Source organism: Trichomycterus rosablanca, chromosome 3 (genome assembly GCF_030014385.1).
Source record: "Trichomycterus rosablanca isolate fTriRos1 chromosome 3, fTriRos1.hap1, whole genome shotgun sequence".
In the NCBI taxonomy this organism is placed as follows: domain Eukaryota; kingdom Metazoa; phylum Chordata; class Actinopteri; order Siluriformes; family Trichomycteridae; genus Trichomycterus; species Trichomycterus rosablanca.
In genome coordinates, this window is record NC_085990.1 from 11217598 (window position 1) to 11243260 (window position 25663).

Consider the following 25663-nt stretch of genomic DNA (forward strand, 5'->3'; position numbering starts at 1 on the left):
GGGTAAAGTTGGAATAAAAATCCACGTTTTGTATTTAAATATTATGTAGAGAATTGGGTGGTAATTTGAAACACAACCACTGAGTCGCAAGCTAATTGGTTGAGACGCTGACGTTGGGAATTGTAGTTTGTTTGGGAGTTTTTTGCTTAATTCAATTTCTTTTACCTTCAAAGGTTGGAATTGAAGCCTCGTGTTCCAGTTCCTTTATATTACATTTTAATTTACTTCAAATGGTCATTTTGTGTATTTTTGTTCGCGAGCAGTCAGTAGGAACTTCTGCCCCTCAGCACTAGCGGACGAGATTTAGTGCAGCACAGCATGTGTTACATGACCGGGCGCTCTTACTCCATGCAAGAGAATCACAGAGTGTAAAATGTCAACAGTAGGAAGGTTAATCACTTATTATTTACCACGCTCGCTTATTATAAGGTGAGTTACTATAGCAGGCATGTGTCTAATGTGTGAAATAGCTTGTTTAGTCTGATTATTAATGGTTTGTCTGAGAACCTGGGCATTGTATGTTATGTATCTATAGGTATAAATCACTGTACTATACAATACTATACTCTGTACAGTACTATGCTGTACAATACTATACAGTATACCATACTATACTTTACTGTTGAATGCAATACTGTACAGTACTATACTACATGCTTCTGTACTATTTTGTGTTGTACAATACTATACCCTGCTGTACCAATCCCTACTACACTGTACTATGCCTTCTTACATCCTACTGTACAAAACTATATTGTATAATATTGATTGTAGAAGGTTTTGTATGTGTAGTACATGTACAGATAACGTCAGAAGTTTACTTACATGTGTATATTATGGCAATCTTGGGAAATTAATTGTTTCAGAAATTCATAAATTTACTATGAATCTTGTGTAATGTCAATTAACTCCTAAATCTGCATTAGTAGGTCTAATACACTAGTCCATCACCACACTTGAGTTTGAATCTCAGTGGTGCTATAAACCTGGCTGGGTGTCCCCAGGGCAAGCCGTAGCCTAGTGGTTAAGGTACTGGACTAGTAACCAGAAGGTTGCTGGTTCAAGCCCCATCACTGCCAGGTTGCTGCTGCTGGGCTCTTGAGCAAGACCCTTAACCCTCAATTGCTCACACTGTATTCTGTAACTATAATGTAAGTCGCTTTGGCGTAAAGGCGTCTGCTAAATGCCGTAAATGTAATGTAAATGTGTCCAACAGGCCTTGTTTGAGGGAGGAAAGATTGACAGAATATAAGGAATGTTACGTCTGCTGACTGGTTTGTTTGTTTGTTTATTAGGATTTTAACGTCATGTTTTACACTTTCATGACAGGAACGGTAGTTACTCATTACACAAGGTTCATCAGTTCACAAGATTATATTGAACACAGTTATGGACAATTTTAGTATCTCCAATTCACCTCACTTGCACGTCTTTGGACTGTGGGAGGAAACCGGAGCACCCGGAGGAAACTCACGCGGACATGGGGAGAACATGCAAACTCCACACAGAAAGGACCCGGACCTCCCCACCTGGGGATCGAACCCAGGACCTTCTTGCTGAGAGGCGACAGTGCTACCCACTGAGCCACCATGCCGCCCCTGCTGACTGGTCGAGGAGTCTGGTTGAATTGTGGATAATCCACAGCGAACATAGTGTGACTCTTTGTATGCGGTATGGCTCTCTCAAACAAATGGATTTTTCACTGAGGAATTCCTCTGGCATTCCCACCAGCAGATGAGCCAATCGTTATCCATATACAGTAGACCCCAAGTCTTCTGGTAGCGGAACTGAGATTCAAACTCAAGTTTGAGGTGTCAGAGCTGGTGTGCTAGAATGTTTTACTGCTGCCTATGGTGCCTAGTCTTATTTGTTAATTTTTTTACTGAAAGAAGTGTTCTGATTGTATTTCACTAATTCTTCTGAATGGTATTATTTACAATCTGATGGTGAAATCATCTTTCTCATGCTATAACTAACCAAGTTACCATCACCCTTCTTAATGAGCCCTAATAAAAACTGAGTAATTTCCTTTCTCCTCCTGTAGGCCAAGCCCTGCACGACCTTTTTCTCTCACTTCGCATCGATGTGCAAAGTCCCGCAGATCGAACGACAAGGAAGAGAATGGTGAAGACGTCTCCCAGCCCATTAAGTTCTCCACGAGTAGAGCCAGTCACCGGGAATGGAAGGTGGAGCGATCGATGGGCAGCAGGTTTCAGCGACCTTGGTGGAAGGTTCTACCACTCAGCATTCTCTGTATCTCCTTCCTGATCTGGTGTGGTTTCCGTCCAGAATCAGACGTCGATCGAGCTCTTGAGAAACAGCTGTTTGAACATTTGCCTGGGTTACTTACAAACATTGAGGATGATGAGACGACAGAGACCGAAGAACTTAAAAAAGATCCTAATGGTCAAAGTAAATGATAAAAGCTTCTTTATTTAAACACATTTTGTGGCACAGTAATCTTTGGGTAATTGGGGTGAATGTAGCTCTCCGTCAACTGTGGTCTGAAAAAATGAATTCATTTTTTTGTCTGAGAAGGAAGCAGTGCAAGTCTATATCAAATGGACATTTTTCTTACCCCAAAAAGCAGTTTTTGTCAGCCAGTTTTTCTGTATGTTGAAATCTTTGCTGTATCAAACACCATTACAGTGTGATGTAAATACTATCAATACTAATAGTAAAGGTGGATTTGGGAACACTGCCTGTTATAATTTACTCCTGGTCAATAACAACCACAACAGATTATGTATTACACAACATTAAGCTTTGTGTTACATTATAAAAGACAAGACACACAGGATTTCTTAATTTATCTAAATTCACACTACCCCTTTCATCCTGCTCAGACTTGCAGTGGGCCCAGTTCCACCAGGACACACTGGGTATAAGACAAAACACCAAACCATCATAGGGCTCTGGCTATTCTCATCAAAGACAATTGTGTTTGTGTAGATGGCCAACCACACCACACATACTCAAACCCATTTCTGAGTTGCAATTATTAGACTATTGCTTATATATATATATTTTTGAATCAAGAGTACCTTAAAACTGTGCTCTTAACTGCTTTAAGAACCATTGCAGTAATAAAGAAGAATGCTTTTGTCGTATATATACACATTATATGTACACACACATTCTTTTTCCACATATACAAGCTTGTTTGGAAGCCATTGTACAGCACCCCAAGAGCAGAGAGGGTTAAGAGCCTTGCTCAAGGGCCCAAGAGTGGCTGAATATTAGAGCTTGAATTTGAACCTGGTCTTTAAACTGATAGCCCAAAGCTCTACCCCCTAGGCTACCACTGTACCTGCAATGCATCATTATGTTAAGGAGTCAGCTATGGTTCAATTTCTTCCAAATATATTACTTTTTAAACATTTGGACCAATAACGGTCTGATCGATAAAATCAACCAAGTAACATAAAGGGTAATGGTATGTCATGTAGGTGAGTGCGTGTAGCTAGAACATCTTTATAACTGGCTGCTATTTTTTGGCCATTCCTTACTAGGACATAATACCACAAACTACACTTGTTCTGGGAAGCCCAACATTTCTAGGGAACTAGAGGTCAGTTTAAAAAAAAAAAAAAAAAAAAAAAAAAAAAAAAAAAGCAAATTTGATTGACTTACAATTACAAATGAATGTAAGTAAAACAAAGTAAACTCAACTTATGTACTCTAAACAAGCACCAATGTACTATTTAAATAATTGAGAAAATATGTTGACATACTTGAGTGCAAATTGTATTTCGCAGGTAAATGCATTCTTACAGACCTCAACAATAAACACACACAGACACGAGGTAGTGGAAAGTTTATTTACAACCAAATGGCCACAATGGAGAAAAATGATAGCAAGTCATGATGGAAATAAAGAACACGTCCTAATAATCACCATGTAGCATGCAGACTAGAGCGTACAGGTAGAGGTATACCAAAGTCTAAAATACAAACTTTAAAACCCTGAGAGGAGCTCCCGGAATGTTCTGACACCTACACCATACTGTCATGCCCAAGAACCACAAGATGACCCCTCCCCTACCGCAACTACCAAAAGAAACCAAAACATTACAAAAAAGTAAGCTTAAAACTACAGCGAGCACATCGTTGAATTTAAGAACCTGCCCCTCACCCCCCCCCCCCCCTCCCAAAAGACAGAACGAGTCACTTAAGCACGCTCTCCACGAATTCGTCGTGCCAGCTGGATGTCCTTGGGCATGATGGTGACACGCTTGGCGTGGATGGCGCACAGATTGGTGTCCTCAAACAGACCCACCAGGTATGCCTCACTAGCCTCCTGTTAAAACGGAGGGAAAATATTCACAGGCTGGTTTAGGGAACAGTGCTAGATGCATTAAAGGAACACATTTTGTCTGGACCATATTGGAATTTATTATTTAGGATTTGAGTCATGTTTTACACACTTTGGTTACATTCATGACAGGACAAGTAGTTAGTGGTTACACGAGAATCAGTTAGTCTTTTAATGTCCAACACGGTCAAGGACAATTTTTGTCTCACCAATTCACCTCAATTATGTTTTTGGACCCAGAGCAAACCCATGCAGACACCATATTGGAATACTGTCAGGAACTTAAGAGCACAGTAAAGAAAACAAAATATAAAGCCTGTGGGGGAGAGGGGTTACAGATGCAAACCCCCTGCAACTAACTCCATTACTAATAATTATTAATTATGACAAGCTTTTAGTCCACAGTCAGCATGTCTTTCTGTAGGTTTTCTGTGTACATGCATTTATTTAATTTGAATTAAACATTATGTTTAGCACACATTTGTGCCATTATGTAAATTAAAATTTTTGAGTCACATGTACAGTAGTGCTAACAGATTATAAGTGCATACATCGTGTCAAAGAACATACATTTTTAAAGCTCTGGCATCACAAAGCCTTTTCTGCAACTAACCACCATTACCCAGATACACATTTTGAAAGATACAATTTACTTTGCTTGCAGTAACCAGAAAGCAATACACAGATGTACATTAGTTAGAATGAATCCATGACCCATTCACTAAGCAGTCATTTTATAGATAAAAGGTTAAAATAAAATTCAAAGAGTTGTGTGAAATCAGCCCTGCACCATTGGACTTACCTGAAGGGCACCAATTGCAGCACTCTGGAAGCGGAGATCTGTCTTGAAGTCCTGGGCAATCTCTCTCACCAGCCGCTGGAAGGGCAGCTTGCGGATCAGCAGCTCAGTGGACTTCTGGTAGCGACGAATCTCTCGAAGCGCCACAGTACCGGGACTGAAATGCAGATAAAAGCATGAATTAGCACTCGACATCAACAGCAACATCAAGCGTCACAAAAAAGTTCTAACTTACCGGTATCGGTGGGGTTTCTTCACTCCGCCGGTAGAGGGCGCGCTTTTGCGTGCAGCTTTGGTGGCCAGCTGCTTCCTAGGGGCTTTGCCTCCAGTGGATTTACGGGCTGTCTGCTTGGTACGTGCCATTGCACTTCAGAGTATTTCTCTTAGCTGCAAAAACAAAACTAAGTCAGGAACATAGTGGTATCTCAAAAAAAAAAAACCACCATAACTTCTAGCATTATAACAAAAACCTGTTTTGTGAAAGCTGCTCCGTCAACTGCGCTTAAGGCAGTTTGAGTCTTTGAGCATGTAGCCTGTGGGGTGAAGCCCTAGTTTACATGACTGAGCTTCCACACGACCACTGTACAGATGCAGTTTGTCAAGTCACCTTAACAAGTCAGATTTTTTTTAAACGTACTTAGCAAGTCCTGGCTGCAAATGAAGGCAGTAAACTGTTATAGGCCCAATCCACTCAGCACAGTTCAGTTAGTATCCCTATAATGAGAAGCAGTACAAGTAATAATGCACTTTCAAATCATGCACTTTAGAGCCACATAAAGCTGCTGTAGGTATTGTGCAATACTTGTGAATGTAATGTAAATATTAAAAATACCCTATGTTATTTTTTACATCTTAAATTTTATTTTATACTTAACATAAGTTATTTGTTATTCATATTTCATTATGTCACACACACCAAAGCCTAAAGAACTGCATTTCGTTCTAATCATGTACATGGTTTTGAATGACAAACCCGGGCTTTAGTACTCGGACTCAGCTTTAAGTTCTACATGTTCTCCCCATGTTTATTCCACTTACCTTCCACAATGATAGTGTGTGAATTGGTTGATTTAAACGGTCAACAGGTGCGAGTGAAATAATGGGTAAATGTGTAACATGTTGGCACGTAGGTTAATTTATTAGGATTTTAACGTCATGTTCTACACTTTTGGTTACATTCATGACAGAAACGGTAGTTACAGTTCACAGGTTTAATGTCAAAACACAGTCAGACAATTTTGTATCTCCAATTCACCTCACTTCAGCAGCGGTTCTAGACCATGTGAGGTGGGGGTGGCAGGCAGGGGCCAGAGGCTATGTTAGAGGGGCCAATTACTTTCTGCCCAAATGTGCATTGTGGGCGTTAAGAGGAAACAGTCGATATGCAATAGAAGTCAACATTTTATTTATGCAGTTTTCAGTCTACATTTTCTTATGTTTGATGTAAACAGATCAACAGCATTTGCTCTGCTTAAATGTCATTTATTTGGTCCTTTTCTTTTCCATATTCAATTTGAGTTACATATACTGTATTCCTAGGGGGGACCAAGCTGGTTGTTACAAGGGCACTGGCTCACTTGCATGTCTTTGGACTGTAGGAGGAAACCGGAGCTCCTGGAGGAAAGCCACGCAGACACGGGGAGAACCGTGCCGGCCCAGTTTTGGTATGTACAACAAAATTTTAATATGAATATAGCGCGCATCGGCCCCCATAAGGTAAAGTTGTCAAACTTGGCAAATTTAAATACAGCCCGTGCACCAAATCTGTTAAAATGCAGTTACATTTCTTCACCCACTTTGAGACAAAGGAGCACATTCAGTGCAAAACTCATTCTACCAAAATGCATCAAAGTCTTTTCTACTACCTGTGGCCATCAAACTCTATAATTCCTCCCTTAATGTGTGACACTATGGTTCATCTGTGCAATATTCGTTATGCATATGTGCAATAATAAAAATATTGTAAGTATTTTAATTATTTAAGTGTGAAAACTTTTTAACTTCCATTTGCAAATTTTTCTTCTTTTTTCTTTGTTTTAAATTATTAGAGTGTTTATTCTCCTACATAAATGGGTGCTACTGTAAGAACTGAAATTTCCCTCTGGGATCAATAAAGTATTCTGATTTCTAATACGTACTTCCTGTTCACTTACATTTAAACATCTGAATGTAACTGAAAATGCGTGATGGCTAAACAGCCACATACGTTTTAATGTTACCTGTTTTGCGACTTGACGCGCTAGGATTGGCTAGCAGGTCGTCGTTACTTACATTGGACAGTAATATAAACCAACCAGCTCACAAAATCAGATTGCGTTAGCCAATCCGGTCCCAGTAGGCGGGACTTGCCGGAATATGGGTTGGTGAAAATAGCGCGCCACCTTCGTAAAACCGAGCGGGTACAATATTAATTGCAGATGTCAAATATAGAACATAAATATACATTGTGGCGCAAAAAACGCTCTAAAATAATAAGCCACACGAGTTAAGATATGTTCCAGCTGAAATTGTGTTTTTGGTGGGAGTTTTTAGTTATAAGAATGGAAATATAGTGGCGGCCACCATTACACGACACTCAGCTCACACGTTCAACATGGCGCTATAACAATTACAGCCTCTTTGTTTGGGTCAAAATTATAAAAATGATTCCAAGTTAAACTCTCATTAACTAAGCATAAAAAAAATCTAAACTAAAAACGTGTCCCGACACAAACAAAACATGAAGCCTCGCTTGACGAGGGAGGAACGTCGAATAACACCGAACACTCAAAATATGAAGCGAACATTAGTCGTTGATGAAGACGAAGACAAACTGGTCCAGGTTAACAGTCCCCTTCTGCCGCCATTATGTGTCTCCAGCTCGACAAAACACCAACAATGTGCCCATTTACACGAACAACACGCCGAACACGTATACAGCACGACTTTATTAATAGAGAACATAAACAAGGACTTACATTTTCCTTTACAATTCCTCCAACGACCCAAAACAAGGAGATTCGATCAGACTGAGCTCAGGCTCCCCCTCGTATTTATATTACTCACTGACGTAATGATGCTCATGCCCCGCCTAGGTCGCCTCCTATTGGTTAGAACTGAACGATTGATCTGTAAAATGCCGCATTTTCAAAAAAAAGTCGACGTTTTCCCGCTTTCCTTGTTACCATGGACAACATGAACAAACCGCTTTACAACAACAACAACTCATCCATGTGTTTACATTTATCAAAATATATACATATAATAATGATTGTCTTACATAGTATAAATCAGACAGGCCTACTGACGTTCTACAGTCTTTCATTAAACACTATATGAGCAAAAGTTTGTGGACAGCCAAACACAAGGCCGTCGGATCTATCTATGTATCTGTCTGTCTGTCTGTCTGTCTGTCTGTCTGTCTGTCTGTCTGTCTGTCCGTCCGTCCGTCCGTCCGTCCGACCGACCGACCGACCGACCGACTGTCTGTCTGTCTGTCCGTCCATTTATCTATCCGTCTGTCTGTCTGACTGTCTGTCTGTCTGTCCGTCCGTCTGTCTGTCTGTCTGTCTGTCTGTCTGTCTGTCTGTCTGTCTGTCTGTCCGTCCGTCCGTCCGTCCGTCCATCTATCTATCTATCTGTCTGTCTGTCTGTCTATCTGTCTGTCTGTCTGTCTGTCTGTCTGTCTGACTGTCTATCTGTCTGTCTGTCTGTCCGTCCGTCCGTCCGTCCGTCCGTCCGTCCGTCTGTCTGTCTATCTATCTATCTATCTATCTATCTATCTATCTATCTATCTATCTATCTGTCTGTCTATCTGTCTGTCTGTCTGTCTGTCTGACTGTCTATCTGTCTGTCTATCTGTCTGTCTGTCTGTCTGTCTGTCTGTCTGTCTGTCTGTCCGTCCGTCCGTCTATCTATCTGTCTGTCTGTCTGTCTTTCTGTCTATCTGTCTGTCCGTCCGTCCGTCCGTCCGTCCGTCCGTCCGTCTATCTATCTATCTATCTATCTATCTATCTGTCTGTCTGTCTGTCTGTCTGTCTGTCTGTCTGTCCGTCCGTCTATCTATATGTCTATCTGTCTGTCTTTCTGTCTGTCTGTCTGTCCGTCCGTCAGTCCATCCATCCATCCGTCCGTCCGTCCGTCCGTCGGTCCGTCCGTCCGTCCGTCCGTCCGTCCATCTATCTATCTATCTATCTGTCTGTCTGACTGTCTGTCTGTCTGTCCGTCTATCTATCTATCTATCTATCTGTCTGTCTGTCTTTCTGTCTATCTGTCTGTCTGTCCGTCCGTCTATCTATCTATCTATCTATCTCTCTATCTATCTATCGGTCTGTCTGTCTGTCTGTCTGTCTGTCTGTCTATCTTATGGGTACAACTTGATTAAGTTTGTATAATATCTAAGCTGGTATTCTGCTAAAGTTTGCGCTTCTGTAATCTTAAATCGAATGTGCTCTAACATGAAGGATTAAAGTCATTTTAGCTGTTTTGGTCATTTTTTGTGGTCTTAATGTTTTTTATTTTATTTTTATTATTAGTAAACACAACTTTAATGGTTCAAAGCCGACAGGGCATCACTGGTCGGAACTAGAGTAGATGAGTATTTGTTTAGACGGACTTTTATACTCGTGGACCGAATTGAGCATGAGCTACAGTATTTCGAGATTTGTTTACTATATTTTTCTTTTCATTTCTGAAAATTAACCCCACTTCGGATCGGTTTACAAAGGTAACCTGTCTTTTTTAATACATTAAAGCACAGCTAATTATTAAGTACAGCTTGTGGTAAATTATAAATGTTAATTTAAATTACAACTATGAAACCCTGCTCAGATAGAAGCTGTATCCCAAACCGCCTTTTTTTCCTTGTATAATTGAACTACATAGGGTAGCAGTGCCTTTAAATTAAACTACAGCTAGTGCACTACAACAAGAGTAAGAACGCAATTGGAATGCGGTCATTGGGTTACTTTGTGATTTGCGATACAAGCTTGTAACACAATTGACTCAAAAGTAAGTTGTTGTTTTACGGGTGGATTTCAGACAACAGTGAATAAACTAGAATTGTGCTTGCACAGAAATAAATTCCAAAAGCCAGAGTTACACAAAATGAACTAAAAATCGATGCAAAGTTAAAGTGAGTGCTTCTGCAGTAGACATTTATTAAAATCTGAATAATATGAATATGTTAAATTATTTATATAATTAAATTGTTTGGGTTTGGTACACGCCAGTAGTATAAGAGTTTTTGATTAAATGAATTCTGAAGAGCTGTGGTACCTGGTAATTAACAAACAAACAAATACAATTTATTTGTGCTTAGAGAAAATATGTCTGGATGATCATGTTGATCATGTTTTTAAAAACCAAAACACGTATGAGCTGCCAAAACAAAGGTAAAACTGACCACAATCAAGCAAGACTAAGGCTCATCAAACTTCAGTCTTGCTTTAATTGTTAATTTGGAGCAAGAGCTTTTTTTATTTAGGTAGCAATAGAGATTATACTTCCTTGAGCTCTGTTACAGGATTTCTCTGACACCCCCTCCCCATTTCTGTAATGCTTTAAATTCAGGTCTCTTTGTTACAGTGATGCAGGAGAACATCACTTCAGTTTCATCTGACTTTCACTGGCAGCATAGTGACAACTCCTTCACATTTAACTTCCTCCCAGACGCTGGAACTTCTGTGTCCCAGTACATAATGAGTCTTGAGGAAACCCAACCTGTACAGACTGAGGTTTCAGAAACGAGCTCTGGTTTTGCTTTTAACTTCCAAATTCCTTCAGCAACAGAAGGCAATGAGGCCAAATCCAAAGACTCAGAGATGAATGAAATAGTAGATCAAACCTCAGAGCTAAGTGTGGACGCAAAACCTAAAACAAAGAAGAAAAAGAAGAAAAAAGCAACAGGAGACAGTGAGAGAAGAGAGGATGACTTGCTGAAAAATGGGAAGAAAAAACTTGAGGAGGCACCTAAACAGGAGAATGTAGTGCTGGTGAGTAATTTACAGGGTGGACGGGAATTTAAACATTGTGCTCAGCAATAGCTGAATTACTGTAATTTACTGTTGGCCTGTAAATAGTTATAAAGGTCCCAAAAAAGTTTTTCAGATGATGTTCTGGCATGGTTGTGGGCATGATAAGAGGAAAAATTCCAGCGGATGTTTAGCGAAAAGTTAAAATGTTGCATGGAATCGGCAAACATTGGCTAATATATCTGTAAGATTTACAACAGTTAGGTCAGAATAAAAAGACAGTGGGCAAAATACATTCAAGGTGCTTTGGTTGGCACAGAGATAAAACAGGCTAGCACACCAGAGCTGACACTTCAAACTCACAGGTTCGACTATTCAGGCGGATCGGGCGCCTTTACAGACAAGGATTGGTTTGTTTAAGGGTAGTAATGCCAAAGGGGATTCCTCATAACTGCTGCAAACATGACCTCTGCTGGCTGATTGATGGTGCCTGCACAGGGACATGCATGATACAGATTTCCACATGAACCTGTGTGTTAGTTATAAAGCCATGTATTAGTTATGACTCTCCTTGTTCAGGAGTGAAGGTCAGTAGCAGTAGAGGAGAGGAAATGTGATCAAATTATTAGATCGTTAGAAAAATTGTGAATAAAATACAATCAAGAACATGTACATGTTACCTGCTTCATGTAACAATGAGTTTTACTCATTTACACTTCCCTTGAAAGACCCATTACTCACAATGTGAGGTAAAATAAATCCAGCAGTGAATTATGTAAAGTGATGTTCCAAACACTTTTGCATACTGTGATTTACAAGTCATTAACAGCTGATTAACATGCTTTTATACTGTTGTATTAGACTACCTGAATAAAGATCTTATGTGTAAATCGTGTGATAGAATGCAGACCAGCAGCTGATTCAAGAATTGGACTGGTGTATTGAGCAGCTTGAGCTCGGGCTCAGAACTCAGAAATCTTCTGCCAAGCAAAGTGAGTCACTTACACTCATGCATTCTGCTAAACACACTAATAAATTCTACATCACCTGCTAAGCTGACTGTATAATATAATATAAGGAGAGGAAGCTGCTCGAGCTCTGAAGACCCTGCGCAGCTCTAAAGCACCGATAGTGAAGAAGAGGCAGGTGATGAGAGCCGTGTCTGGAGATTACAGGAAGAAGATGGAGCAGGAAAGGGACAGGCAATTCAAACTTATCCACTCAGGTTAGAGATAGACAGTTCAAACTCTAAACATTTTGGAGTGTGTGTGTTTACTATTATGATGTCTATTAACTGATTGTCTCATTTCCTACAGCAATTTCTTCTGCAAAGTTCAACACTGGGTCACAACCCTCCCGAAAACCAGTGTTTCATCGGCGTGCTGAGACGCAACAATGCACAACACACACTGTGGACGTACAGGAACCTTCAGTTGCTGCTGAGCAAACTGGTGGAGCTGCTGAAAAATTTGTGTTCAGACTTTCAGGGGAGCAGTTTTGTTTCAACTTTAATCTGTGATTGTACAGAAAACCCCAAAAGTGTCATGGAGTGACTTCATGTACTTATAGACTGACTAGATTAAAGTTTATATTCAGAAAAACCTTTGATGTGTTTGATTTACAACAAAGTAAAAGATAACACCCAATATAGAAGCTCCAATCAAGTGGGGACACTAGATCTAGATATTAAATCAGAATTTGAGCTGATTTTGATACATTTTTGTTATTTTATTTTTGCGTGTACAACCGTCAGTCTAGTAATTTCCCTACTGTAAATTTCTCTGCCACTTTCTCACACATTAGGTCGCTGGCCACTTCAGCTGTCATGTTGTGTACAGAGAGACACAGTATGCTTTTACATGAGTTATCCACCCATCCATGGGTCATCCAAGAAAACCATTATAATAACAATAAGAAACATATCATACAAACATTTAATAATTAATATATCTTCACAAAATGAACATGTACTTGGTTTTAAGTGGTAGTCTAACCGCAAACCATTTAAATGGGTATGCTATAATAATTTTTGTATAAATGTATAAATTACAGAGTGAACGCTTCAACTAAGAAGCAAACAAATAATGAAGCATGTAGTGTCGGTCTTTCACAGTTGAAGTGACAGGCTCAGTTCCAGCTTCACCGTAGAGTTTGGCACGTTCTCTTCATCGCAGCTTTCCTTGGCTTCAAAATAAGTAAAGCTACGCGGAAAATATGTATAATCCACAGTACTGTGAGCCATGATGCAGACTGCGTTACTGCGCCGTACTGAATTCATGATATATGAATATACTAATGAGTGAATGAATGAATAAATGGTGCAATGCAGTGTTGCCATGACAACAGGGCAACATGACGACTAATTACAATCGGAAGCTGCTGTTAAATGACTGTTAAATCACTTCGTTGTGTATCTATCCGACACGGCAAGTATTTATTTAATCATTTAAGTTAGATGATTTTTTTAATACTTTTATTTATTTCAGTCAGGCTGTTTTATATTTAAATGCAAGGCAGCATTGACCCCCTTGAGCAAAAGATTAGCGTCACGACTGCTGTTATTTTAGACGCTTATGGGATTTGTAGTTATGGTTAGATAAAGCCACCATGCAATTTCACTACGACATACGAAGAAGAACTACAAATCCCAGGCGCCGTTTCTACCAGATGTGCAAACTTGTGCGATTGTGTACCCGTGTTGTGACGCTGGCGATTCACGAACCCGGCGGAGCTGTTTCTAAACAAAAGTTTCTGTAAGTATGGCAGTAGTTTAGTGTTTTTTATTAGTTTGTGATATTTCGATATATACGGTAGATTCATGTAGAACTTGCAAGTGAACTTTCTCATTCTCGAATTCGCCCGACAAAACTCGAGACTTGCTAACTCTGTGTAAAAACTTTTAATAAACAGCTGTATTTAATCCTGAAATAGTAAGTAAAATAATTAAACAGTTTCTTTGTTGACATCAATTTAATGTGGTTTAGATCAATTGAGAACGGCAAAGTGATATCAAACTATGCGTTAAATATCCATATTAAACACTATGGCTTTATTCCAAATGTCTCCTTACTCCCTATACAGGTACACTATATAGGGGGTCTAAATTACGTTTTTTTTAGCTGAGCTAGCGCACTAGTTGTAGTTATTGGTTAACATTTAGGAATCAGCCCAGGTTTTGCACATAACGGAATATGAACAGTTCAGGTCAATATTAACATACATTTGTATATCATGCCACAATTAAGTTAATAAAGTTGTATATAAAACACAATTCGTGTTATATATACACAGGGGTTGGACAATGAAACTGAAACACCTGGTTTTAGACCACAATAATTTATTAGTATGGTGTAGGGCCTCCTTTTGCGGCCAATACAGCGTCAATTCGTCCTGGAAATGACATATACAAGTCCTGCACAGTGGTCAGAGGGATTTTAAGCCATTCTTCTTGCAGGATAGTGGCCAGGTCACTATGTGATGCTGGTGGAGGAAAACGTTTCCTGACTCGCTTCTCCAAAACACCCCAAAGTGGCTCAATAATATTTAGATCTGGTGACTGTGCAGGCCATGGGAGATGTTCAACTTCACTTTCATGTTCATCAAACCAATCTTTCACCAGTCTTGCTGTGTGTATTGGTGCATTGTCATCCTGATACACGGCACCGCCATTGGATGCACATGGTCCTCCAGAATGGTTCGGTAGTCCTTGGCAGTGACGCGCCCATCTAGCACAAGTATTGGGCCAAGGGAATGCCGTGATATGGCAGCCCAAACCATCACTGATCCACCCCCATGCTTCACTCTGGGCATGCAACAGTCTGGGTGGTACACTTCTTTGGGGCTTCTCCACACCGTAACTCTCCCGGATGTGGGGAAAACAGTAAAGGTGGACTCATCAGAGAACAATACATGTTTCACATTGTCCACAGCCCAAGATTTGCGCTCCTTGCACCATTGAAACCGACGTTTGGCATTGGCACGAGTGACCAAAGGTTTGGCTATAGCAGCCCGGCCGTGTATATTGACCCTGTGGAGCTCCCGACGGACAGTTCTGGTGGAAACAGGAGAGTTGAGGTGCACATTTAATTCTGCCATGATTTGGGCAGCCGTGGTTTTATGTTTTTTGGATACAATCCGGGTTAGCACCCGAACATCCCTTTCAGACAGCTTCCTCTTGCGTCCACAGTTAATCCTGTTGGATGTGGTTTGTCCTTCTTGGTGGTATGCTGACATTACCCTGGATATCGTGGCTCTTGATACATCACAAAGACTTGCTGTCTTGGTCACAGATGCGCCAGCAAGACGTGCACCAACAATTTGAACTCTGGTATGTCACCCATAATGTTGTGTGCATTGCAATATTTTGAGCAAAACTGTGCTCTTACCCTGCTAATTGAACCTTCACACTCTGCTCTTACTGGTGCAATGTGCAATTAATGAAGATTGGCCACCAGACTGGTCCAATTTAGCCATGAAACCTCCCACACTAAAATGACAGGTGTTTCAGTTTCATTGTCCAACCCCTGTATATTCGTGTTGTATATAAAAATATAAAAAGTTTTTTTTTTGGATAATTAAGTATGTGTCTTTTAGTAAGAGAAAACAAAAAATGTGTTCAAATCAATGAAATACTGATACTGACATGAAACAAATCTACCTTATATGTGTATGTAAACCTTTGACCCAAACTGTATAGACTGAATTTACTTCAATCAGGATTATAGTTAATACAAATAAAATAAAATTTACTAACGTTACATTACAACTAGCGAAATAAACCGAACTTAAATAAAAATCAGATGAATTCATCTGTAAATAATTTGTAGAGTTATAACAAATCCACTGTTTTATATAGATTGACATTGGCTTTGCACATAATTAATGGACAATTTACAATGATTCATAAAGTTAGGTTTTCATAAAGTTTACCTTTTTTTTTGAGGTTCTGTTCATTTTAGTTTTATGTGTAGTTTTAATAGAATTCATTTTTGGTCAGTCAGACATTAATGGAAAAATTAATAGAAAAATGTGACCGAGCCAGCTGGTCATAGTTGGTGGAGGACACTTACTGCCCTGGAAGCTTATAAATTTTCTTGCAGATTGTGATTAGCTGGCAACATTAATCAATGGGTTGTGGAACAATACCATTCCTTCCACTTAAAGAACAACACCATCTATGTTGTTGGACTCCCGGTCACTGCTGGCTCTGGCATAAATGAGGATGGAATGTCTTATTGTTATGCACCCTAAAATAGTATAATACGTGTAATATGTTTTATGTTAACTATGTGTATTGTTAGTGTTGGATTTTACTACTGTTCATTTAATTCCTGAAGATGTGGTTGGAGGAATCACTGACAAAGTTTTGAATACTTTTCAGAAGTTTATTTTGGGATGTCAGAACTCAGTGATGAAGCGAGTGAGTCGGAGCAGCTTGGCTCAAGTCTGTCAGTATGGCTGGCAGACAGTGGGGGCACCCCGAGTAGCGATGAGGAGCTGGATCTACCTTTGGACCTCCACACTGCCTGCTCAATTGGCCAGTTTGATGTGGTGGCAGAGTGGATACGTAGGTATGGCTGCCTGACTTTTTGACTTCTGTGACTAACTGATTGTGACTAACTCTCTCACTGACTTACAAGTTAAAAGTTTACTCACTCACTGATTTAGTGGGTGCATCCCTCAGTTCCCAACTCTGTCCTTTACACTGCAACCCAAAAATGTATTAAAGTTATTTCTCTAAATGTACTTAGAGGTTTTGAAGAACTAAGAGGATTCCAGTGCAAGTATACAATGTGGTGTATCTTAAATACTTATGTATGCTAAACGTTTTTTTTGTTTTTTTTTCATGATGTAGCCTTGGTTGTGATAAACAACAACCTCTTCACCTCTGTCCCTACACCTAAAGCAATGGTGGGATGGCTTCCTGATATGGCTACATGTTTATTACAATTTTCAGGTTTATATAATACTAATGCCATGGCGGCACAGTGGTGCAGAAGGGCCTGTCTTCAATTCCACAGTCGGGCAGTTAGGGACTTTCTTGTGTGGGGTTTGCATGTTCTCCCTGTGTCCACATGGGTTCCCTCCTGATGCTCCCATTTCCTCACAAAAGTCCAAAGACATGCAATCAGGATAAAAAGGTTTTTCCTTCCTGTCGTCAAATGAATAGGTCCCACTGCAACACTGGCCAGGTTAAAGCAAAGTTAAAACAGACAATTAATTAATAATTAATGCCACATTCAACACAGCAGGTAAACAAATATACAAAATCCCCATAAACAAATCATGGATTGATGACTTTCTACAATGTAAATGACCTAGAGGATCATAAGATGAAGTGTTTTAAATGTGTGTTTAAACACAGATTTGTTGTTTAAAGCGCATGTGTTTATTCTGAAATGTGTCTGCATCAATATTCTCATGGTGTGTACTATGTGTTTTTCTGTAGAGGTGATGTGGATATCGATCGGAAGAACCTCGGTGGCTGGACTCCCCTGATGTATGCGTCCTACATTGGTCACGACAACGTTGTTAACCTGCTTCTGGAGTCTGGTGTAAGCGTCAATGCTAGTACTGACAGGGGGCTTACACCGCTAATGCTGGCTGCTAGCTGTGGCAATGAGAGCATTGCTTACTTCCTTCTACAGGTACAAATGAGCCCAAATTGCTACAATGAACTTTACTTTAGGGTTTTTTTTTTTTATTCCAGCATCTGATTGGCTATAACTCTTGTTCTATAGCAAGGAGTGGAGCTTGAACGTAAGGATTCACGGGGCTGGACTGCTCTTTTGCACAGCACGAGCACCGGACATCAACAGATGGTCAAATTTCTTCTAGATAACAATGCAAACGCTAACATCAAGTAAGAGATATACATGTACACACGCACACCAGCTACACGTCTGCTGTGTCATTTGTGTGTTATTAATCATCTTCTTTTCAGGGAGCCTCTGTTTGGGTTTACCCCATTAATGGAAGCAGCAGCATCAGGTCACGAGATCATCGTCCAGTACCTTCTTGATCGTGTAAGTATGTTTAGGTGTATGTATCTGCATCTTTGCAGTAAAAATTTTAGTATCAGATTGGGCAGAACTTGCAGCTTTCTTGTGTGACTACATTTATTTATTAGGATTTTAACGTCATGTTTTATACACTTTGGTTACATTCATGACAGGACAGGTAGTTATTCGTTACATCAAGGTTCATCAGTTCACAAGTTCAATGTCAAACACAGTCACGGGCAATTTTGTAACTCCAATTTACCTTACTTTCATGCAGTGTTAATTTCGTTGACGAATGATTTCGTCATAGTTTTCGTCAACGAACCTTTTTTTCATGACGAAAACGAGACGATAACTAAATAAAAACTACAAAAAAAGGATAAAAACTATGACGAAATGAATTGACACTTTCGTCAACGAATAAAAACGAGACGAAAATGTTTGGCAGGGGCGACATCCAATCAGAACTGATTTAGTTTTGTGGAAGGTAGGGACAAGTTAGAAAGAGATCCAATCATAACTACTTTAGCATATGTGGAGGGGCAGGACAAGGCGATTAGCCATCCAATCAGTACTAATCTTTTGCAGTACCGCGGTAAGAGCACACTTGCACAGATTTGATCTAAACCCGGGAAGACCAGACTAGCCTGTGAACTGTCTTTACTCATGGGACTAGATTAACTCCACAATGTCAACAGGGAGAAAGAGGAGAGTCGATATATGGACACATTTCTCATTTGATGTCGTGAAAAACAAGACGATGTGTAAACCATGTGGGGCGACGATCCGCTGGCAGTATAATGGCAACATAATGGCACTGCTGCTTTTACGGTACCCAGTTTTATAAAGAATGTAATATGCAATTTGTTATGAACAATGCATATACTTTTCAGGCAGAGCAGGCCTACTGGTCATTAATCTTTTGTTATTGTTATGCTCAATAAGCAAGGTCAGTTAAATAAAGATGTTGTTTGAAATAAGTTAAATCTGGTTTTGTGTGTATTGCACATTCAAACATTAATAATATTCCATAACTGGTTAAAATTTTTTCATTTTGTGTAAGTGTATATAATGACTTAAATAATTTAAGGGAAGTGATAAAAAAAGCATTTACATTTTACACCCTTTATACTTATTTTAGGGCGGCACGGTGGCTAAGTGGGTAACACTGTCGCCTCACAGCAAGAAGGTCCTGGGTTCGAACCCCAGGTGGGGTGGTCCGGGTCCTTTCTGTGTGGAGTTTGCATGTTCTCCTCGTGTCTGCGTGAGTTTCCTCTGGGTGCTCCGGTTTCTTCCCACAGTCCAAAGACGTGCAAGTGAGGTGAATTGAAGATACTAAATTTGTCCATGACTGTGTTCGATATAACCTTGTGAATCAAATAAACTTGTTTAATGAGTAACTACCGTTCCTGTCATGAATGTAACCAATGTGTAAAAACATGACGTTAAAATCCTAATAAACAAACAAACAAATATGTATTTTAGTCGACTGAATCGACTGTAGATTTAGTCGACTAAAGTCTTATGATAATTAGTCGACTAAAACTAAAACAATTCAGATGACTAAATTACGACTAAAACTAAATGACATTTTAGTCAAAAGTCAAAACTATGACTAAAACTAAATCAAAATTTGCTGTCAAAATTAACACTGCTTTCATGTTTTTGGACTGTGGGAGGAAACCGGAGCTCCCGGAGGAAACCCACGCAGACATGTAGAGAACATGTAAACTTCACACAGAAAGGACCTGGACCGCCCCACCTGGGGATCGAACCCGGGACCTTCTTACTGTGAGGCGACAGTGCTACCCACTGCTGCCTTGTGTGTCTATAAGTCTGGCCATACACTGTTTATGTGCCTCTCTTACAATTTCTGTTTGCTTGAAATTGTGTGCGCGTGTGTTTGCGTGTGTGTTCTGCAGGGAGCACGGGTTGAGGAAAGGAATTTCAAAGGTGAGACGGCAAGAGCTTTAGCCATGATGTGCAGCCACACGAAAATTGCCAGCCTCTTAGACATGCACTGCCTAAGAGCAAGAACAGGTCAGATGCTTTAAAAGTATTCAGTCTTCAGGTGTTTTGTTACACACATGCTTTGTTCTAACCTGCTTCCGTTTAACTGGGAACTCTAACTTGGGAATTTTTGAACCAGACACTTATTTATTCTTTAGGAGCTTGGGTGGCACAGCGGTTAATCTCACTAGCCCACTATCGTTGTGATAGTTTGTGATTTTTTTTTTTATTCATTTGCACTTTATTTTGACTGTATTTCTGTGGTAAATCTCTAACGTCAAGTGATTCCTAAATTATTATTTCAGTTAGTTGGCAAGGCAATGGGCTGCATGAGATTAATGCTAGTGTTTCAATGATATGGCGTAAGAACACATCTTTTACGTTAGAGAAATGTAAATGTGCAATCTCCGACAATAAGATAACACATACCCTCTGTGACCAAAAATCTTTCACTGTAAAACAGTTTTATAAACAATTTCATAGTTTCTAGGCACTGTAACACACACGCCTTCCCTTTGCAGGGGTCTATGAGGAGCTGAGCTCATCAGAGGAGGACAGCGCATCTCCGAGACCCAGATCTGGCCGCAGCAGAACCAGGGGCCCCAGCATACACGACGGCCCACAGGCTATAGCTCGCTGCAGAGTGGCTCCCAAACATGGTACACTCACACACACCAGAGCTTAGTATTGAAGACCAATCTTTAATCGTGACCAAAGATTTGTGGTCTTGGAACACATAATATGACAGGTTTTCCAGTGACAGACGAAAAGCATTTTCCAAAACTCATCAAACTCTGCAAATCATCAAAATCTTAAACTCTTGAGTGTGACTACAGGCTCATCTGAAATCCACCAATATGACGATGGCAGAGGATGATGAAAAACCAATGCATGATACACTGAGACTTTTATATACGAAATAATATAGTTTTAACAAGCGACCATTTAGAATACCAACTTCATTACCCACATTTATTCACACCAATGGGATTGATTCCCAAATGGAGTGGTACAGGTCCTTTCTGTGTGGAGTTTGCATGTTCTCCCCGTGTCTGCATGGGTTTCCTCCGGGAGCTCAGGTTTTCTCCCACAGTCCAAAGACATGCAAGGTGAATTGGAGATACAAAATTGTCCATGACTGTGTTTAACAGACTTAAACTTACAATATTGTGTAACCAGTAATTACCTGTTCTGTCATGAATGTAACTAAAGTGTGTAAAACATGACATTAAAATCCTAATAAATAAATAAATACTACATGTTTTCTTTTAAAAATTGGCATTACGTGTTATGTTGCCCAGCTATGAACCACACTTTCATCTAGCCATAACATTGCTGCCTATATGCTTTTGTTGGATAATGTGATGCTACATGCATTTGCAAGGTTGTTGTTAAAGAATTGGACACTGAGTACACATATCACACAGTGTGTAATATAAAATCGGAATAGGTATTTGAAAAGACCCTCATATAGTGTTAATCTAATGCCCAAATAGGAAACTGTAAATGTGGCTTACAGCTACTAAAATATAAAGTAAATTTAATATGGTCATCGTAAACAACCAGGATTGTTGGTAGACATTATTTCAGCGCAAAGTAATATTGCAAATCAACACACATGTTAAGGGGGTTAGCCTCCTTCCATGAGATGTGTAATCTTCAGAAAGCAACCAGAAACAAAGGTTGTTTACTAGTATTTTGTTTGATCTGATTAATCTTGCTGTGGTAGATTTGCCATCGGCTCCACCAGGCTACATGACGTTCCGTGATGTCGGTGAACAGAACGAGGGTATCTGCAACCGTGATGTTACTTCCCCTATCAATGAACTAGACGGACAGAGCAACAGCAGTAGAGGTGAGTGTTTGAATGACTGACCTCACACACTTAGACATATACGAGTACTTATAGAAAATTTTTTTGCATTTTCCCCATATTCTCTCAAGTAAGTTCTGCTGCAATTATTGCTGGCCGAAAAGAGCTGAGACTATCACAAGCCCCTCTGCCATGAGCGCAGTTGCCGGCTGTTTCCAGTTGTTTGCAATGTCTTACAGAGAGCTGTACCATGCATGAAGAAATATGCTATCATTTATTAATAATACAGGCACCAAATAGCAAAGATCACTGTTAAACAGTCAACAGGCCCAGTCAACTTCCCTTCCTCAGTCACAGACAACTATGCCTGTTTGGATGCCTGTCCAGGTGTATAGCACCATATGGAATTTAAACTGGAGAGCTTAAGCTCTTTGTGCTGGTGGGCTGGCAAATATTAAACCACTGCCCCACTCAGGTTTCCCATGAGTACAATTTTCATAACAAAAGTCTTTTGTAAAGATCATATTTTATTTCAGCACTCACAACAGTGGAACTTTTTTTTGTGTATAGATGAGCTGTACTTTGATCACGACATGCCCACCATGCGCAGCAGCAGCAGCAGTAGTGAGGGTCAGCCCTGCTTCCTCGGCCTCAGCAGGGAGGCGTCAATAGAGAGTAATGAGGTAAATATGGGAGCAGCCGACCGAACCCAATTCACAAAAAGACCCATCAATCCCAAACATTTTTAGAGTTGCGTATATATTTATACATTAAGTATTCTCCACAAGGATTCAGATCAAGCCAAGAGGACCTGCCCTCGTCGGCCCAACAAGCCACATCACTCAAAGAGCAAGAATCGTCATAGCAACAGTGACTCGACTGGGAATTATGAAATTCCTGCTCCATCGGGACCTCCTCCTTCTTACACAGGACCCAAGGTAAACATGGTTATGTGGTAATGAAAACTATGAATAATAAATGATAAATTCTTTCAGTTTGTAGTGTTATTTTGTGTGTTGGTGTCAGGAGCTGGCAGAGTTTCTGGAGCAGGTAGGCTGTATTAAGTACCTCCCCCTGCTGGAGGAGCAGGATATCGACCTAAGAATCTTCCTAACACTGACCGAAAATGACCTAAAAGAAGTGGGCATCACGTGAGTACCCACTTGTCCTTTCTCATCCACACTTAAGTACCTTTTGGAGTATCTGTAACCTACTCATAGTTGGCTGGAACAGTTTAACTTTAGCCAAAGTCCTTAGGATGAAACTACAGCAGTAATTATTTATATCTATATGAAAAAATGCTTTGCGTATGGTTTACTGGATGCTATCAAGAAAACAAGTTAACCAGCTAGCTGCTACTCCTATTTTTTTTCTTTCGGCACAGTTTTACACTGGACGCCCTTCCTGAAGCAACCCTCCTTACTTTTATCCAGGCTTAGGACAGGCACTAGGAGCGCAATGACAAGTGCACCTAATAATAGCTAGGCTGTTTGGCAACTCCCCACCCTCAAGACATAGACAATCAAGTCTGTGTACACGCCAGACTAGCCGATTGCACTGTTGATCTTGTATCTGTACAGCTAGTGTATTTTACTGCTGCACCACTGCACTATTTTCAAGAAGTATTGTTATTTTTAGTTAATTCTGAGTAATGGGTATTTTGTCCAACACTGCTTTTTTTCCCTAGGTTGTTTGGCCCCAAGAGGAAGATGACCTCAGCAGTAGCCCGTTGGCATAGTAATGCCCGACCACCAAGTGATGCATTAGAGCAGGCATATGCTGACAAACTGGAGGCTGAGATGCAAGAGATGGCTATTCAGCTTCATAAGGTAACACTACAATTGCTTTATTTAGTGGCATAATACATAGAATAGCACTATAAAATAAAACTCCTGTTTTATTTTGACACTGATCCTCTTTAATGAGTATTAATTAATGGGTTTTATGCATGAGTATAATACCTTGTGTCCTACCTTGTGTTTGTGTGTAGCGGTGTGTGGAGGTGGAGTCTTTGCAGGGTCAGGTCTCTCAAGAGAAGGAACTACGCACTGTGATGGAGGGATGCCTGATGGAGGAGAAGATGGCATGGAGGAGAGTACAGACCGAGTTAAGGGAAAACATCAACCGAATCCAGGCCCTAAACAGCACCCTACACACACTCCAAGCTACACAAACACAGTTTTCACAGGCTACAGCAAAAGGTCTGTATACTACTACTATCATTTTCATCCATACACACACAATCTGTGCTTTTAAATAGCATGTTTATCCATTAATGAGGTAAGAGCTATGCTGCCCGAGTTTTAGGCTGGGCTCACAAATACAGAAGGCGTATGGTGGTACGTGAACCTTTTAAAGTTTTGGGACAGCCCTTCTCATATTTCAGCTACAAAAGTTGCAAACATGTGTAATAACAGGAAATAATGTGCTTTAGAGCAGCGGTCCCCAATCTTTTTTGCACCACGGACCGGTTTCATATAAGATATAATTTCACGGACTGGCAGGGGTGGAGGGATTAAAAATAGAATAATTGTCCTACTCACAAATGAGCTTTTTTCGCTGCAACGAGACGCTGCTCCCACCTACGGGTGATTGGAGACAGTAACACCCATAAAAAAGTAGTGTTTTCATTGCTGATGTAGCGATCTCTAATTATTTATTCTTTTTGTGCGGCCCAGTAATAAATGACCCACGGACCGGTACCGGTCCGCGGCCCATTGGTTGGGGACCACTGCTTTAGAGAAGGCATTTTCCTGTTCCAGACTGACTTTACATCTGTTTACAAAGACATTAAGAACAGCTTGGTTTAAAGATACTCCAGTAGCCTTCACAGAGCCCTGACCTCAGCCCCACTGAACAGCTTTGAAATGAACTGGAACATTAATCGAGGCTTTAGTGCCCAGCACAAATTTCCATCAACATACAAACACAACAAAAGGGGTCTTGTTACCCCCAAGGTTATCGTAATTGATTTCATAAAACCAGTTATTAATAAAATCAGTTTTCCATGCTGCTTACCTCACCGCCTGTCATTATACACCAACCCTTCTTTTTCTCTGTCTGATGTAGGTAATGGGGCATTGTTCTCAGAGATGCTCTCCAGGATGGAGTCTTGTGAGGAAAAGCTAGGTAGGAACACAACCAGTATATTAGTTTGATTTTAGACCATGTAGTTTGTTCTGTGATAAAGATTCTGTATGGTTTTTTTTTCTGTTTAGCTGATGGCTTTAAGGCGCTCTGTCAAAGTCTTCAAAATCTGTGCACAACAGAGAAGAGCTCCAACAGCTGGGAGGAAGAATCTTAGCATCTACATGTGAGTCACTCATCTTCAGCAAATATTACAACCAAGAAGCACCAGGCCATAGGCAGCTGAAATATTGAGCTTGCTTTATGTGTCCAACACACACACACACACACACACACACACACACACACACACACACACACCTTGTTTCCTACTTTTGTTTTGTTTTTCTCAGCAGCAACTGCAATTTGACTGACTGAGGGTGAAGACGCCACCCTGAACTCACAAACGGAGAGCTGCCTGAGCTGGCCCGATGGACAGAGAAAGGAAGGGACAAAAAAGAGTGGTTACCGAACTGGTTAAAAACTCTTAAGTGTGAGCGACGGAGAGAGAAGAAATGATAAAGGCAGTAAAATGACAAGCAGGTCGAGGCTGAAGCCTCACAAACCTGTGCTCTAGTCAGACCTGACTGACCCCAGTGCATTATGGGAGTGCAGACCTAATCAAATCAAGACAATCAGTCATAAAAT

At 40.3% G+C, this 25663-nt stretch overlaps 4 protein-coding genes across 8 annotated transcripts; 3 read left to right on the plus strand and 1 right to left on the minus strand.

Annotated features, from left to right (window-relative positions):
• The first annotated feature begins 343 nt into the window (after positions 1-343).
• Positions 344-3097, plus strand: LOC134310282 (ubiquinol-cytochrome c reductase complex assembly factor 4). The gene is made up of 2 exons (XM_062991830.1): positions 344-429; positions 2045-3097. The coding sequence occupies exons 1-2, from the start codon at positions 374-376 to the stop codon at positions 2418-2420; spliced, it is 432 nt and encodes a 143-aa protein (XP_062847900.1). The 5' UTR covers positions 344-373; the 3' UTR covers positions 2421-3097.
• Positions 3098-3800: 703 nt separating this feature from the next.
• Positions 3801-8157, minus strand: h3f3d (H3 histone, family 3D). Of its 3 annotated transcripts, none has more exons than XM_062992666.1 (4): positions 8072-8157; positions 5350-5501; positions 5118-5271; positions 3801-4300 (listed from the first exon to the last, which is right to left on the minus strand). In XM_062992666.1, the coding sequence occupies exons 2-4, from the start codon at positions 5475-5477 to the stop codon at positions 4172-4174; spliced, it is 411 nt and encodes a 136-aa protein (XP_062848736.1). In that variant the 5' UTR covers positions 5478-5501; positions 8072-8157; the 3' UTR covers positions 3801-4171. The 3 variants fall into 3 exon arrangements, with proteins under 3 accessions (XP_062848736.1, XP_062848735.1, XP_062848737.1); XM_062992665.1 differs by lacking the exon at positions 8072-8157 and adding an exon at positions 5752-5828; XM_062992667.1 differs by lacking the exon at positions 8072-8157 and adding an exon at positions 5585-5724.
• A 1574-nt stretch (positions 8158-9731) lies between these two features.
• Positions 9732-12666, plus strand: c3h8orf33 (chromosome 3 C8orf33 homolog). Its single transcript, XM_062991831.1, has 5 exons — positions 9732-9819; positions 10680-11086; positions 11967-12057; positions 12144-12290; positions 12382-12666. Exons 2-5 carry the CDS (start codon positions 10682-10684, stop codon positions 12582-12584), a joined length of 846 nt encoding a protein of 281 aa, XP_062847901.1. The 5' UTR covers positions 9732-9819; positions 10680-10681; the 3' UTR covers positions 12585-12666.
• Positions 12667-17510: 4844 nt separating this feature from the next.
• Positions 17511-25461, plus strand: anks3 (ankyrin repeat and sterile alpha motif domain containing 3). 3 transcript variants are annotated; one of them, XM_062992670.1, is made up of 14 exons: positions 17511-17712; positions 17806-17927; positions 18009-18090; positions 19989-20106; positions 20598-20735; positions 21806-21931; positions 22460-22572; positions 22678-22827; positions 22916-23040; positions 23577-23718; positions 23880-24090; positions 24959-25018; positions 25108-25202; positions 25372-25461. In XM_062992670.1, exons 1-13 carry the CDS (start codon positions 17563-17565, stop codon positions 25191-25193), a joined length of 1623 nt encoding a protein of 540 aa, XP_062848740.1. In that variant the 5' UTR covers positions 17511-17562; the 3' UTR covers positions 25194-25202; positions 25372-25461. The 3 variants fall into 3 exon arrangements, with proteins under 3 accessions (XP_062848740.1, XP_062848741.1, XP_062848742.1); XM_062992671.1 differs by having other exon boundaries at positions 25369-25452; XM_062992672.1 differs by having other exon boundaries at positions 17549-17619; positions 17775-17927.
• The last annotated feature ends 202 nt before the right edge of the window (positions 25462-25663 follow it).

What these genes read in the sequence shown, in the direction of transcription:
- LOC134310282 (XM_062991830.1), top strand. Translation starts at nt 374, where the DNA reads ATGTCAACAGTAGGAAGGTTAATCACTTATTATTTACCACGCTCGCTT. An exon ending in CCACGCTCGCTTATTATAAG is followed by an intron (nt 430 to 2,044) that starts GTGAGTTACTAT and finishes CTCCTCCTGTAG; the next exon opens with GCCAAGCCCTGCACGACCTT.
- h3f3d (XM_062992666.1), bottom strand. Translation starts at nt 5,477, where the DNA reads ATGGCACGTACCAAGCAGACAGCCCGTAAATCCACTGGAGGCAAAGCC. An exon ending in AAGAAACCCCACCGATACCG is followed by an intron (nt 5,272 to 5,349) that starts GTAAGTTAGAAC and finishes TCTGCATTTCAG; the next exon opens with TCCCGGTACTGTGGCGCTTC. An exon ending in CTGCAATTGGTGCCCTTCAG is followed by an intron (nt 4,301 to 5,117) that starts GTAAGTCCAATG and finishes CCGTTTTAACAG; the next exon opens with GAGGCTAGTGAGGCATACCT.
- c3h8orf33 (XM_062991831.1), top strand. Translation starts at nt 10,682, where the DNA reads ATGCAGGAGAACATCACTTCAGTTTCATCTGACTTTCACTGGCAGCAT. An exon ending in GAAATCTTCTGCCAAGCAAA is followed by an intron (nt 12,058 to 12,143) that starts GTGAGTCACTTA and finishes ATATAATATAAG; the next exon opens with GAGAGGAAGCTGCTCGAGCT. An exon ending in ATTCAAACTTATCCACTCAG is followed by an intron (nt 12,291 to 12,381) that starts GTTAGAGATAGA and finishes CATTTCCTACAG; the next exon opens with CAATTTCTTCTGCAAAGTTC.
- anks3 (XM_062992670.1), top strand. Translation starts at nt 17,563, where the DNA reads ATGTATGCGTCCTACATTGGTCACGACAACGTTGTTAACCTGCTTCTG. An exon ending in CTGCCTAAGAGCAAGAACAG is followed by an intron (nt 20,107 to 20,597) that starts GTCAGATGCTTT and finishes TTCCCTTTGCAG; the next exon opens with GGGTCTATGAGGAGCTGAGC. An exon ending in TGGCTATTCAGCTTCATAAG is followed by an intron (nt 23,719 to 23,879) that starts GTAACACTACAA and finishes GTTTGTGTGTAG; the next exon opens with CGGTGTGTGGAGGTGGAGTC.